Source organism: Platalea leucorodia (assembly GCF_965183815.1).
Source record: "Platalea leucorodia genome assembly, chromosome: 8".
NCBI classification, from domain to species: Eukaryota; Metazoa; Chordata; class Aves; order Pelecaniformes; family Threskiornithidae; genus Platalea; species Platalea leucorodia.
Window position 1 is genome coordinate 36,228,654 of NC_138830.1, and position 15,238 is coordinate 36,243,891.

At 48.1% G+C, this 15,238-nt stretch overlaps 1 protein-coding gene across 3 annotated transcripts in view; it reads right to left on the reverse strand.

Annotated features, from left to right (window-relative positions):
* Window positions 1–15,238, reverse strand: part of CFDP1 (craniofacial development protein 1) — a 68,005-nt gene that overhangs the window by 36,731 nt on the left and 16,036 nt on the right. For all 3 annotated transcript variants that reach the window (XR_014229079.1, XM_082320602.1, XM_082320603.1), the window contains exon 5: window positions 10,992–11,096. Coding sequence is in view for 2 of the 3 variants with exons in the window: in XM_082320602.1 (XP_082176728.1) it covers window positions 10,992–11,096 (105 nt within the window). In the remaining variant the exon portion in view is untranslated. The remainder of the gene's footprint in view (window positions 1–10,991; window positions 11,097–15,238) is intronic.

Consider the following 15,238-nt stretch of genomic DNA (forward strand, 5'->3'; position numbering starts at 1 on the left):
CACTGCTCTACCAAAAAAAACACAGTAGCAGCAAGAGGCCAGGGTGGGCTTGTAAAAGCGCTGTGTTCCTGACGCAGCTGTACATACTGCCCAAAGCTGCTTCAGGCTGATAAGTTTGTGACAGTTTAGTCTGCTAGTGTGGACAAAACTGGACTGCACTCAAAGCCCTCCTTTCATTTCAGGCACGGATCTGACTCCAAATAATCTTTCAGAGTGACTTGGGACCCTGCACTTTTACAGGCTAAAAAGTATATGAGCTGACTGAGGTCTCCATCCCAGCATAAATAGGCTTTAGGATTCACCCCACTGAATCCCCAGGTACCAAGCTGTTGGGGCTTCCAATGGCACTAGGGGCTCAGACCTTCTTCCACAAGCCATCTGTCCTACAGAGCAGGGAGTGGCAATAAATCTGCATATTGTGAAGGTTTTTTTTCCTCCCATGTACTATACCTAGCTGTAAACCATGAAGCCAATTCACCAACAACAAATGCAGAGGCACCCTCAAAGCTTTCCCCATTACCCTGAGAATGGGATTGCTGGAAAGCCAACCCGGCTTGCCTTGCCAGGCTTCTGGTCCAGGGTTGTGCCCTGTAGTGAAGTTACATGCAGCACAAAGTGGGATATGTTAACGGGCAATCAACGCTACAGTGCAACGCAGGAGGTGTGGAAGAGGGAGGAAAAGCACAGCAAATGGGAGAAGAGACAACTGCAGGGTTTGCTTTGGGAATCTTACATAGAGAATGACTTGGAAGTTTCCAGGACCGTCCCAGGCTCCCTTGGTTTCTAAGTTTGACACAGAAAATGAAGACTTCATTACTCCAATGGCTGATATCCAGCCACTCCCCTTGCCAGCCTGTCATACATCAAGCAAAGCAGAAGCTCTGGCACAAAGATGAACATATATAGGGAATGTGCCAATTTCCGCCTGGGTTTGAAGCCTCAGGACACTGAACTCAAGGTTTTCCACAACCTGTGGCAGAGCCTGCATGGGTTTATATTCTCAGTCCTGTCAACATGATCTCATTGCTTCTGAAAGGAAGAGCATGGCCAGAAATCCCATGGCCAAAGACGACGCTCATTTATTTGTTTACAGGTGTCTGTGGTGCCAATGCTGTCCCTCCCAAGCTACCCCAGACCTGACACTGAGTCCCATACTCATTAAAGACGACTTCAGCAGCTAAGGACAACGCAGCACGAACACCTACCGACCTGGCACAACATGAGCATGGCAGGTCATGGAGCAGGAAGGTATCAAAGCTGACCGAGGGATCCCCGTGCCACACAGACGGGAAAGCACTCCTTGTAACAGCAGTGCTACCTACTTCCCATCCAGCTCGCCAAGTGCTGAAGGAAGGAGGCAGAAGGCAATTTTTTTTCCAGGAGACATTTGTTTGTAACAAAGGAAGTTGAAGACAGCCAGCTCTGTAGTGTCCCTCAACAGCTATGACCAACAACCTCTTACTAATATTCACCAACACTTTTACTCCCAAATGCTTTGAAGAAAAGTTAGTATGAAAAACCCTACCCATTTGTCTGAGCATGGATATTCTACCCCCATAAAAACCCAATCCCGTAATCACCAGGGGAAAGCCGCTAAGCGTCTTGACTGTCCTGTAGGACTAGTAAAGCTGACAATATACTACTCCTTCAAAGATTTCTTAAGAATCCTTGTTAAATGCAATGGCCCTGAAACCATAAAGCGAGGAAGGAGACGGCTATCTTGTACAGTCTTCAGAGCCAGCCTAAAGCACAGGACCTGTTTTGTACTGATCTGTTTGCAGAGGCCATGTCATTCTCTAGAAGTGGTTTTGTTACCAAAACAAATCCCGCGTACTCTTCTTTGCCTTAGAAAGTAGAAAAAGAATCCCCCCTCAACACAAACAGCCAAAGAGTGCTGGCGAGGCTCGCAATTGCACGCGTGTGAGTGGGAAAGGAAACGGAGAGCCCTTCCAGCTTTCCAAAGGGTTATTGCAAACAGCAAGGAGGGAGAAGGGATTTTACACATTAGGAAAAATACTGTGATGGTGCTTGTCCTTAAAGTGAACGCTGCACAACAAAAGGACCTGGGCTGCACTGTCTGTTTAGCACTTCTCTAATGCAAAATGTGTGTTATGTGGTGAGATGGAGACCCTGGTAGCAGGGTGTATATTGCAGGAACCATTCCTGGCTGCAGCACAGGTCAGTGTGCTGGGTGCTGTACAAACCACTGCTGAACCACCTTCGTGTTTTTCTGGCCTTTGCTGTGCATCATCCAAAGCCTATGGCAAAGCCAAGGACGTCCCTGCATACCAGTCTCCAGAGAGTTAGAGATATCGTATATACCAGCTGCTTCCTCAACCATCCTGCAATGAGAAATCTGCAGGTCACAGATGAAGAGGCAGGCATGCTGCATACCAGCCATCGTGTAAGGAAACAGCATGACGATGCTGGAAATTACTCCTTCAGTGCTCTCCCAAGAAAGTTTAATAATCTCATCTTTCACGTGCTTACGCCTCTGCTGGTTTTTTGCAGAGCTTCCCTGTGTGAGCCATACTGGCAGGGACACAGCTCCTGACGAGTCAGGAAGGTTAGCCTGCCTCTAGCAGCGGGGAAGGGGGGTAGGGGGAGATGAAGCCTTCGGCTGAATTCCCACCGGCTTTGCATTATGAAAGCCACGAGCTGCAATCAGCCAGCCTTTGCGAGTTTGCTTTAACCCCCTCCTTGCTGCCAAACAAGCATCTCAACCGACCTCCTAACAGCATACATACACCAGTGATGCATAACATATGCATACTCAATCACGAGGCAAAACAGGCAAGCGCCTAAAGAACAGCCATTTGCTTTCTTTTGGTGAGTATTTTCCAAAAGGTGCAAGTTTCCTCTACGCTTGCACTCATGGGTGCTGCAACTCAGCCTGCTGCTCTCAAGCCTGCAGCTTAAAGGAAAAAAAATAATGCTACAATCCAACCCTGCACATGCCCAGGACTTGTTACTTCAAGAAATGCCATCATTGTTCTCAAGCCAGGCAATCAGGCGATGAACAGACGTCTGTATTGTCCACTGGCTGCCTGGAGGCTTATAGCAACAGCGCTGAAGTATGAGTTCCTGAAAGAGTATGAAAAGCTACGACACAAGGTCGGATCAAACTCATATATCCACAATTATTTGCTGATAATTAACAGTAGATGCTATGAGAACAGAGAAGAGAGGGCACAAAATGCATCTTCCCCTGGGATTTCCAGAAAAACGAGCAGTCATCAACAGAAACTTCAAATAAATCACTTCCCTCCACTCCCTGCCTCAGCCGGTACAAGAGCATCTCACACACGTCCTCGCACACCCGGAGGGACGTCTGCGTGGCTGCTGCCAACGCGACACCAGTTATCTGCCTCCGCAGAGGGTCCCTCGGTACAGCAACCGCCCCAAGGACTGCGCTCGCTCTGAAGAGTGCAACGGCAAGGGCTCCGGGGCAAAGCCAACTGGGCTGTAACCCAACGCATCAGGAAGGCTTTGAACCTCCTTAGATAGGGAAATAAAGTACTCCATGGCTTGGCAGACCAGATTAGAGCACCCTGGAGAGCTTGAGACAGTCTGGAGCTTGTTTAAGGTGCCCTTTCAGCTCAGCCCATGCACCAGTTCACTTGAGGCTCAGGGTTTTGGGCAGGAGTAAGTAAGGGGAGTGCAAGAACTGGGGAGCTCTGTTACCTCCACACCAGGACAGCAATAGCCAAAGAGAACCTCAGCCATGCTAACCATCCTCATGGCCAGAAATGGGCAGAGGAAATCCCCACGGCAGGGGCAGACACTTGCTCAGCCTCTCTTGGGGTTTTTCTGGAAACAAACAAAAGAGCAGTTGCAGAGACTGCTGCCAGCCAAAGAGGTTGGAGCTCTGAAGAGAGACCATGCGCCCTTCAAGAGCTCAGAGTGACACCAACATCTCCTTTAAGACAGGAGGGGAGAAAGCCAGCATTTTAGTCAGTAACTAACCCTAATTGCTTGACTTCACATCTTGGTATCAAGCCAGCCAGCCCGGGCATGCCCGTTTTCTAAGCCTAGTCCTGCATGAGGCTAACAACCTAGCATGCAGATCAAAGTTTTGGCTAACGAATGTGCTGGAAAATATTGGTGTGCTGATTTTCCATGAATGCGGCCACCAGTATGTGATTTTCCATGAATGAAGCCACTAGTACGTGAAAAGCCTGGGGCAATAAGACTGCCTGAGAGCATGGAGCATCACTCTGCTTTGACTGCCACTCCAGCCTTATTTAGCTGGTTCATATTTTATGAAGAATGATTCAGCTGAACTTGTTCCTTGACGTGAGAAAAAGGGAGGAACACGAGTGTGGGAAAGCAAAAGGATGTAACACAAGCATCTGGTACGGGGGAGACACTCAAGGGACATGGTGCAGCTCAGTTAATATGCAAGGAGGCACTATAAAAGCAAAATAAGACAGGAGTGGAAACAATCTTCTTGGTAAATACACCCCCAAGCCATGGCACAACTGGGAACAGGAGCTCTTAGCATCCACCTCCAATCCCAGGCTTTAACAATAAAGTAAGACTGCCGCTCTCACTCGAACCAGACCAAGTCTAACATGGGAAGATACAGGGGTTTGCCTCCGCAACCTTGCAAGGGGTCTGGAATAAAAATACAGCTGGCTTCGTTCCCCATTAGCAGTTAATTTCCTCAATCATTTTCACAGAGGGAGAAAGAGAAATGCTCATGATCTAAGAGATGAAAGCAAATGAAAATAAGCCTCATAAAACCTGTACTGCCCTAAGGGAAAACTGCCCCACAACTTTCATTTGGGAATTATCAAAGGCCCCAGACTAGTGGGGGGTTGTTTGTATAAGACAGATGCTTTAGAGAGTATAAGTCCTTAAATAGCTGAGATTCCATTCTGCTGAACCTCCAACCAGACTAGAAAAAAGAAACAGCTGATCCCAGTTAGTCCGGCCTGGGGATCCAGCTTAGCCACATCAAGACAGAGGACTGAAGCAAGGCACAGAGCCATACAAGCACTGCTAAACTTCTTTCCAATAAGATGCCATTGCCGCAAGCAAAAGCAACCACACGCTTGCTAGCATGGCTGCAGGAAAGCTGAGAATGAAGCTAAAAAATCTCATTCATTTCTATTGCAAAATAGAGGCTGGGGTAGAAAGCATTGACTCATTTAGCCTGAGAACAAGAAAGGATTGTTCCTGAGAGACTAGTTTAAAAGAAGGATGTTTAGTGCATGTTTTGCTTTGAGTCTGGGAGAGTGGGTATGAAACTTCCCACACTCGGAGCTCCGTTTCTTATCGGAAAAGGCTTAACATAAGCTCAAGAGCAAGAACTGTTCGGAGAAGAGGAAAAGACCCAAAATGGCAGAGCTCTCCCACCCACAGTTAAGCCTCAGAGGTGACTGCAGCCCTGGATAAGCCTGTCTGCAGGTAGTGGTCAGCTCCCTAGCACAGGATCTGATGGCAGTGTGGCCATGGCTCACAGCTTGGACAGCCTGACTTACTGTGCTTCTCAGCGGGGCTGTGAAGCCCAAGTCAGTGCCCGTGCTGCTGCTGAACGTGCGCCAGCCGGAGATCGGCATCCTCACTGCTGCAGGCTCTGCAAGGGGTCTGATTTCATGTGACACTGGAAGCCTCGGTCCACACTGCCTTCAAAAGGGGAGGCAGATGTTCAGAGGATAAGGTTGTTTGGCATAATTTACAAGTGTGCAGCAATCAGCATCTTATTTACTATGGCTAATGGAAACCCTTCTCTGCAATACTGAACCAGCCATCATTTTTCCTAATGACAAACCTCCCCTTCCCCGCACATACAACCACCTTTCCACACTGATCCCCACGGGGTAATTAATTTCAGTCCACCTAGCAAGTAAAACCAAGATACTCCAAAAAAATCGCCCAGCCTCATTACCATGTTGATTCAAGGAGTGGATACACGTAAACCAGCAGACAGACACTAACAATGAATAATTAAAACAAAAATAAAACCAACAAAGGATCTAAGACCTGAAGAGAAATTACTCACTTGGAACAGCTACCACCGCATTTAATCTTTCACAACCAAAGCGTGTGAATAGGAAGTAAGTAAAACTAGCTCTAGGGCACATGAATATTGCCCCTGGCTGGTTCATCTTGCTGTGCACAGAAAAATATGTCGTGTTCTACTCACACCCAGACATTTGGCTATGGTGCAAGGGGCTGGATCTCTCCATCTGGGAGAACAGCACTCTCTGGAGCACAGTAAGGGAAGTGCAGGAGAAAGCTGAGAAGCCCTGAAATGACTAGCAAGAACAGAGCTATTCAGTTGCTTAAGTGACTACTGAAAAAACCCCCACCTCCAGCTCCCCCAAAGGTCTTGATTACTTGCTTTATTTGCATCCTTGTTCAGCCCATACAAGCAAAATGTGCAAGAGTTTTAGGTTGCAGCTGATGCTGAGCTGAAATTGGACTGTAAAGTCCTGCTTTCTGAAGGAAAAAAGCCTGTGGGATTGCTGTGAAATGAAATTGCTCCCTGGAGGCATGTGAGTGCTACCACACTTGCTCTAGACCATCTGAGGTTTATGGAAGCTGAGACTTTGTCCCCGTCTCACCAGTGTCCATTTAAGATCTCAAGTAACCAGTTTTGGTCATGACAGCAAAGAGATCCAATTAGCTCCAGCCAACTCATGCAGAAAGGGCATCTATTCACAAGAAAAAGCTTTGGATGCGAAGCAGCTCCTAGGAGTAACCAGCCTTGAGGGGAAGGTTAGCTTAGAAATCACAGTAACAGGTCAGGATGCTGCAAACAGCGTCCAGGTTCTCCCACCATCCATATCCTCCCACAGACTGCCACAATTCCTACCTCTGCACATTGAAGGTGGGAGAGAAGCCATGGACAGATGTCTTCCTACTGAAGTCCCTCTATACTCCAACATTAGCATGCAGCAGAGTAAATGACTTCAAAAGCAAAGGCCTGAAGCTTTTCACACCATATAATGGTCTGTCCATGTGAACGGCTCTACTGTGGACTAGGGGAGGAGAGCATCCACGACGAACAGGCTAGAGTTTATCTTACTTTCTTTGTTCAGGGCAGGTATGTGTCTCTGGGTCAGAGCTTCCTTGCAGTGCCTCTTCCTGCCGGGTCTTGCACCAAGGTCCAAACCCTCACAGACCAAACTCAGCCCGGGGGTCGGCAAGCACCGCACCTCCTGAACTCCGTGGGAGTGGTGCCTGTTTGCTTCAAAGGCAAATTTTACCATGTGTTTATACCAGCCTACAAGGCATGAAAAGGCCTAGGAGGTCACGCATCCACCACTGTAATTTCAGGCAGGATCAAACAGAAAAGCAACAGCTGGGCTGAGTGAGCAACTCCACGTTTAATTACAAATGGTTTTGGTAATAAGCAAAGGCAAGAACAAAGCCAGTGAAAAACCTCCCTTTTTCTTCCTGGCTCCTGTTCAGGCCCTGTAGAAACAGCTGCCTAGAGGAGAATCTCAAATAAGATCCACCAACTACATTTTTTTCATTTTCAGGACTGCTACAGCAGCACTGTTCCCTATGCAACGCTGCTGCGCTTTGACAAGCGTCAAGGATCGATGGGCAGATCGCAGCCACTCACGCCGAAGGGCTCAGGTCTGTGCAGGTATTTCCCAGCCTGTAGCTCAACCCCCTCCGTTGTGTCTCAAGTCACACGTGCACGAGTACACGCACACAGTCATTCTGCAGTAAGCTGCATGGAGGGTTTCATTTGCTTTAACATCCTCTGAATATGAAATGGTGGTTGCAAAATAGGATTACTAGCGCAGAGGCTGATGGACCCAGCTCATGGGTCCTGCCTGGTCTGAGGAGGTGGCAGAAAGCAGCTCTTGGAGCTCCAGGGGTGCCTACAGAAACACTGCTGGAACAGAGTACCAACCCAAAAACCCTCCAACAAACCAATACCCACTGCTGACAGACCACTGCCTAGCTGGGTGTCACAGGAGGACACGATGGGAATAATGGGAAGGCTGGGAAACCATCACGTCCCTGGGAACCAAAGGCTTCTGACCTTTCTAGCAAAGCCTGCCGAGAGAACTGGGTGGGTTGTTTTGTACTCCTGGCTTTAATTACAGCCAAGTGTTTAAGTTATTCTCCTCCAACCACCCCCGTGTCCCTCGCAAGCACAAATCTAGCTTTTTATAGCACATCCGGTATGGACGTTAAACACATTCAGGAAATGCACTTTCAGCCCCAAACATCCCTTCCCCTGGACCAGTTAGGCTGCAAGGGTTTGTAGCGGGGAGATGTGGAACCGGATGTTTGGTTTTATGACCGCTGCTTTCCTGGATTACTTCTGTCTGTTTAGAGAAGGGAAATCAAATAAATGCAGGGTAGGCTGGCTGCATCCAGAAATAATGCAAGCTGCTTGCAAGGTGAAGAAAGAAAAGCCAGATGGAGAGGCCGCTCTTAGCTGCTCAAATCCCCTGCACACAGGGCAAGGCTTTTTTTTTTTTTTTAAATAGCTGACAAAGCTCCTGAGGGCTGAGAGCTCACGGCACAGTGGGTGTCCACAGGCATGTCTAAGATCCTGAATCACACATTTTTCAGTGCCTTCTAGTGATCCTGACCCAGACTGGGGCTCTCCTGTAATGCACAAAGGGGAAATACACCCTCTCCCCCAAAACTTGCATTTTAAGTAGCTAAAGGGCACCAGCAAAGAATCATCAGGCTACGCCAGGCTCCATTGGTCCCCAGGCGCTCCTCTGGCATGTCACCGAGGCTTGTGGCTCTTCGCTCCAGAGGAGCGGGGCTTGGACAATAGCTTGGCTCCAAGTCTAAAACTTGACCTTTGTCATTTTCTTAACATAAAGAGACTCGCCTCTGGCTTTAAGGAACATTGCAAGCCTGTTAGTAATTTTCTCACCTGAAAATACCCTGGCTGACTTCCCAGCCGGAAGCACCCCCCTAAGCCCAAAGGCAAGCGTGTTCGCTGGCAGTCTCAGGGATCAGTCTCGGACACTATCCCAAGGTACAAAACTCCCTGGAGCACTCAGACCAGAGGGCACACGCTGGCGAGGCTGCCCCAGACAGTCTGCTGCTAAACCCTCAAGAGCGCTGGGCTGTTCCACACATTGATCCAAGTACCACTGTCATAGTATCACTGCACAAAACCAGGATATTCTGCAGCAGATGATTGTGAAAGGGAAGGCACATGGGGCTGCACTGCATCAGGGCTTGCTGCTCTGAAGGAAGGCAAGACATACAAGCCGGGGATGTTTTTCCCCTCCCTTCCCCGCAGCCAGGCCACCTCATATCTGGGCAAGCAACTGTCATTAGGACATCACACATCAGCAAGCTGAACAACGACCTAATTAAGCTGCTTCCAAAATAATCACATTGGAAGAAAGTTAAAGGAGTCCTTGAACTTGTTATTTCTTATATTTATTTTTATTCCATTTTTTCCATACTTGATGTGGATTCTTCACTTCAAGTATCTGCTTAAGTATATGCTTAAGGACATGGTTTAGCGGTGGACTTGGCAGTGCTAGGTTAATGGTTGGACTCGATGATCTTAAGGATCTTTTCCAACCTTAACAATTCTATGATTCTATCTGCAGTGTTAACTCAAACTGGGCTCTGGCTATTTCTCCTGAGTGATTAGAGATCCAGCACAAGCAGCCACGCACCTTGGTAATGACTAGGCTGTGCAAGCCCACTGGCCATCCACCTCCTCTCCTGGGCCAGTAAGACAGAGGAGGAAACATAGATCCCAGCAGAGCAGGAAGGTGAGCAGCCCATAGCGCTTTCCCAGGGAGCTACCAAACCTGCCTGCACTCAGAGCACCAGGGCGTTTGCTGGGGGAATTGGAAGGCAGGTTTGAAGACATGGGACCACCAGCAGCGTGCATGACAGGGAGCTGCCCTAGCTTCAGCTGGCACCTGAACCACCTCTGTGGCCACCCAGTTGCCAATCCAACTCAAGGCAAGTTTTTTCAGTACAAAATCCCGTACACAACACTTAGGTTACAACTAATGAGCTCTGCAGGGAGAAATCCTTGTGCGACATGAACAACAGCAACAAGACTATGCTCATCTATGCATTCATTCATCTCAGGGAACAGCAGCTGTCAAGAGTCACATGCACACATACTATGCTTTCACTACCCTGATCTAACTGCAAGCTATGCAACACTTAGCTGGAAAAATGAGTGACAATCCAGCTGCAGCAACTGAATAACAGCCTGTCTCGGGGAAAGGCAGCCTTAACTCACACTGGAGAATTGCTCTTCGGCAGATGGGAAGGACAATGTACTTATTGATGGGTCTTGTTTCTATGTGACCAAATCATATGCAGCTTATGTATTTCAAATATAAATGCAAATGACTGACTGACTTAAATAAAAATCATTGTTGGAACACAGAAGCATCTCCTCTATTCCTGAGAAGCGGGTGATCTCCCAAGCTCATCAAGAACCACAGAGTGGCATGTCAGATGCACAGGGGACCTGACCTCTTTGTATCTTTGACAAGCATTATGATAATCTCAGAATTAGGTGCTAGAGCTTGAACAGAAAGTGACAAATCCACACTGAAATACTAGAGAACATCAAAGAGGCAGAAGCATCTCTCATTCAAATGCTCCCCCAAAGTTTATAAGAAGTCACAGCCCAGCCTGTCGTGGCTTTTTATGGTCCAGAGAAGCACCTTTCAAAGGAACTGCAGCCAATCTCAGGCATGTTCCTCAGCTACCTGCAGTTTCATCAGGCTGCTCAAAACATTCAAAACAATATTTCCATACTAGGATGAATGATTTATGAGGATTGAGAAATTCGAGCCCAAACCTACAAAGTGAGTCACTGAGACTCATGGGTTGCTTCCCCCACTTCCCTCCCCCACAAATCATCAGACCTTCCAGGCCTAGTCTTGCTCCCACTGAAATCCTGCAGAAAACAAATACCCAGTAGCTTAAATACCACAGAGCCTATATTATCGGCTCAAGTGCCATCTTTCTCACTAAGTGTCCATACCTGGCCAGAGAAACCACATACTCACCCAGAGACTGTCGGGAGGGAAGTGGGAGCTGCTGACTGCCATTTCTCTTGCTGCTTCAGAAAAGATTTAGCTTCTTTTGAGGTTGAGTCCACTTCTTTAGTCACTCTGTTGGAGGAAAAAAGATGAACCAGAGGGTAAGGAAGAGCCATACTCACAACCGCAAAACCAAATATCTGGCAAGGAAACACAGAAAACAGGTACAGGAGTCCCCATACCACCTGCACAGAGATCCCCTCCATCAGCTGCAAGCTGAAGAACATGCATTTTGTTAAGATTTCATTCCAGTGACAAACCCTCTATATTCATGGCACAAAAAAGGAAAAGAGAAGCTAATTAGAGCTGGGGGAGGAGGGGATTTTTTTTTTTTTCTTCAAATGAACAGGAATGCTTATTCATTCAAACAGGCCTGTCTCACTAGCAGCTACTGAACACTCTGCTCAGGTCACTGGGGGCAATTCCAGGCTCTTAATTGGGCTCTTGATTTCCTCATTTGTTGGTCAGTGAGGCAGCTCTTCTGCCACAGCTGTTCCGCCACCCACATCTCGCAGCCCACGGCACACAGGCTTGGCAACATCTGCAACCCAAACCAGAGCACGGAAACTGGCTCCAGGGATGGGGACCAGGAGAGAAAGCTCTGACAAGGCACAACGTAGAATTTGCTCTCATTTTCTAGTTAATTTTTGTTTGAGGCCCTAAGGGTGCAAAATATTGAACTTCAAAAAATTATAAATCAATACAGCATCTACAGCAGGGAATGAATTACAAACATGAGAAAGAATCTCTGGAAAACCCCTCAATAATTAGTTGTTAGAAAACCCCAGCTACTTTAGCCTCCTCATTTACAATGACCTGCCTCCAGCAACACACTTTTCACGCTCTTGGTAGCTCTTAATGAGGTTGCCCTGGTTTGCCAAGCTAACAATTTTGCTCCCTGGGGCCCTGCAGCTCTGTGGGAACAGAGGCAGCCTGGCCCACAGCTCGGCCAGCCCAGAAGGCACGGTCCTCCATCCCACCCTCCCGCAGCCTGGGCCTCTGGCTGCATCTGCTGCCAGCAAGGGTGGGCAGGCTCATCCCTGGTCCAGAGCATGTGCCAACGAGAGGCTGAAAGCCTCGTTGGTCAGAGGATCTGCCCTGGTTACAAGCCAGGATAATCGCTGCTTGCCTCCTACCCACCAACCTGACCCTGCAACTTCCATGTAGAAACTGGCTGATGGACATGGAGAAACCCAAGGACCTGCAAACCCAGCTGGGTTGCTGCTGAGGTGGCGGCAAGGAAAGCGCTGTGGAGTTACTTGTTAAGCCCGGAGGCATCAAGGCCCTGAAATCCCACTTGCACACAACCAGTGCGCACACGTCCCTGTCCTGACAGTGAATCAGCATCTGAAGAAGTGGTTAGGGAAGGGAAATTGTTCTTCCTCCGTCTTCCCAGACAGCAAATACAGTGGAAAAGGCATGTTCAGAAATAAGAATAAATTCTTGTGCTGAACACCTCCTGCTCGTCCTTGTTCTGCCAGTACAGGAGATTAACCCTGTTTCCCCCCCTGCATTGTCACATGCTTTTCAAACTGGTGGCAGTCATGCGGATAGGTACAAATCCCACATTATGAATATTTAGAAGTGCTTGCTGATTAGATTGGAAAGGGGTGGGGTGGGAAAAGGGAAAAAGCAGTTCAGGAAGGAACAAAAGCCTTGCTACAGCATCATCACAATTTAGGACATCCCAAACACACCATCCAGTCACAGCCCTTGGCAACGGCGGTCATGTCATGCAGCAGTCATATGCCAAAGGTTACTCTACGTCCATGAATTTCCTTCGACAGAATAAACTCAGTGTCTTCATGCAGCAATTAGCCAGAACTCTCCACAGAGCCCCCCAGCCACAAGCACCAGGTTCAGATAAATACAATCACACAGCCTATTTATTTTTAAACACAGCATCCAAAGAGCTGGTTCCGTCCCCTGCCCAGCTGCGGATGCGGAGCAGCGCCATTTCTCGTGCACGCTGCGGTGCTAGCTCCCGGCATGGTCCCCCTCCTCCCGTCACCCCCTGCTCTCTCGTGCCATCAGGGTCCGCCCCCGGTGCGCAGGAAGCGCGCGAGCCGCCATGAGAAACTTCAGGCAGACCCCAAGCACTCAAGAATTTCAGAGGCATAGCACAGTAACCACATGCCCTGGGAAAAAAAAACAAAACAAAACAAACAAACAAAAAAAACACAAAAAACCCCCCCCAACAACCTCTGCGGGGGCCTCGGCACAGCCACAGGACCTGCTCCTGGGTTAGATCCCAACTGTTAAACCCTGCACGCTTGTGGGACTTGAAGAGTATAGGACCAAGAGGAGGCAGGGGTTGGGGAAGGAAGCATAGGTCACAGAAAGCATGCCTTGCCATTAACTCTGCTCGTTGCGCTAAGAGATGACAGCTCAGTTCAGCTCCCATAAACCTACAGGAATCCGGCAATTAAATACCTGACAGGATCTGGACGTGCACAATGGGGAGCAGGTCTTCAAAGCCTGTGGCAGAGCTACGATCTCGACATAGGGCCCCGTGGTCTTAACCTCATGAGTACCCTCAGCCTTCTCCAACCCAGAGACAAAAACTGATTGATGTCCATCCCACCAGTCGAGGTAAAGGAAGGCACGAAGCTCAGATGCACCTGAAAAATGGCTCCAGGGATTTGCCAGCCTGCCATCTGACAAAATTAGCATGCCGTTGGTTGGACTGGCGCTACAAGTCACAGCTCTCGGAGCAAGAAGAGGGTCAATCCCAGAAAGGGCGAGAAAGGAGAAACCTCACCTGCTGAGGCCCCTCAACACGATGCACAGGGAGGGTCTGGCATAGCCCCTCAATGACAGTCAGTTCAGCAGCAAAAAAATTGCTTTGCTATCTATCCAGGGGCACGAGACGGGTTGCTACCAAGGGATTACTTACGCTTTGATACTTGCTTCCTCCACCACCGCAGGGTACCAGCAGCAGTGGCTGGGCACAGAATACAACACTTTGTTCAGGTTTTTTTTTGCCCCCTTTGGCCCGCCAGCAGCTGCTCTAGAGTATATTTTTGAAGTTGCCTGCTGTAGAGACAGAGCTGCAAAGCTGTGGGCAACCTGTTCCACCAGGACTGCCCAGCTGGGGACAGAGGAATGTGTCAAACGTAATTAAAAGTGTCCTTTCAAGGCGATTCCATCACAAGACCCAGTGATTGCCTCAAACTGAAACAAAAGCAGCTCTGAGGCAGGCTGCTGCTGGGCTGATGCCAGCAGCGACTCCTGCACCACTCCAACAGGAATGACAAAAGAAAGAATATTAAAGGGCTTTACAAGGTATTAATTCAGGTTATGCACATTTCAACCTTTCCCAGATCCCAGGCCAGGAAGGAAAAAAATCCTCTGGTCTGTGTTATTATGAGAGACAATAACTCTCCATGTAGAAACCAAAACACTTCTTGTTCTTCATGGGGAGAAATGGGAGCCATTAATCCAGCTGGAAGAAATCACAGTCATTACTAAGGAAAATTACAAGACCTTTCACTTTTAAATACTTGATAAATAACTATTTGCCTGACTGTTTACTGGGATGCTATTCACACATTGTAATCCAGGAATAAACATGAAAATAAGTATATTGTCAGCAATAAAACAAGTAGCTAGTGTCTCGCCCACTTGCAGACCCTGTAATTCACATACAAAACCACTCACTCTCATCACTTCCCCATAAAGATTTCATTATGCTGCTATGCTATTAAATTGCATAATAAGACTTCCAAAACACAGAACAGTTATTAATTTTTGGACCATGCTGGAGTCTGGTAGCACAGATGATGCTACTGTACAAGGTGTTGTGCAACTGTAAAACAGAAAGGGCTTCCATATTTCAAAGTTATTAATGGAAAACATGCTAGAAACTAGATCACTAAGTGCCTCTAACACTTACAGGTGCCCTCCTTAGGACCCTTCATCTCTAAACCAAGCTCAAAGTGGTACCCAAGCATTTACGCATACCAATACCCACCCAGCCTGCTGTTTTGATGCCCAGCTGTGGGTACATTACTTCCAACTTCCACTGAAGAACTTGTCACCCTTCCCTTTACGTTTACTAACTGAACTGCTGCAACCTATGTGCATGGAAGAGGCCCCAGTTACATATGCTGGACACCAAACCACATGAAGACAACCCACATGCTGTCATGGGCTGTCCCAGAAGTTGTTCCACAGAGCACTTATATACAGGACTGAACTGTAGCATCCTAATT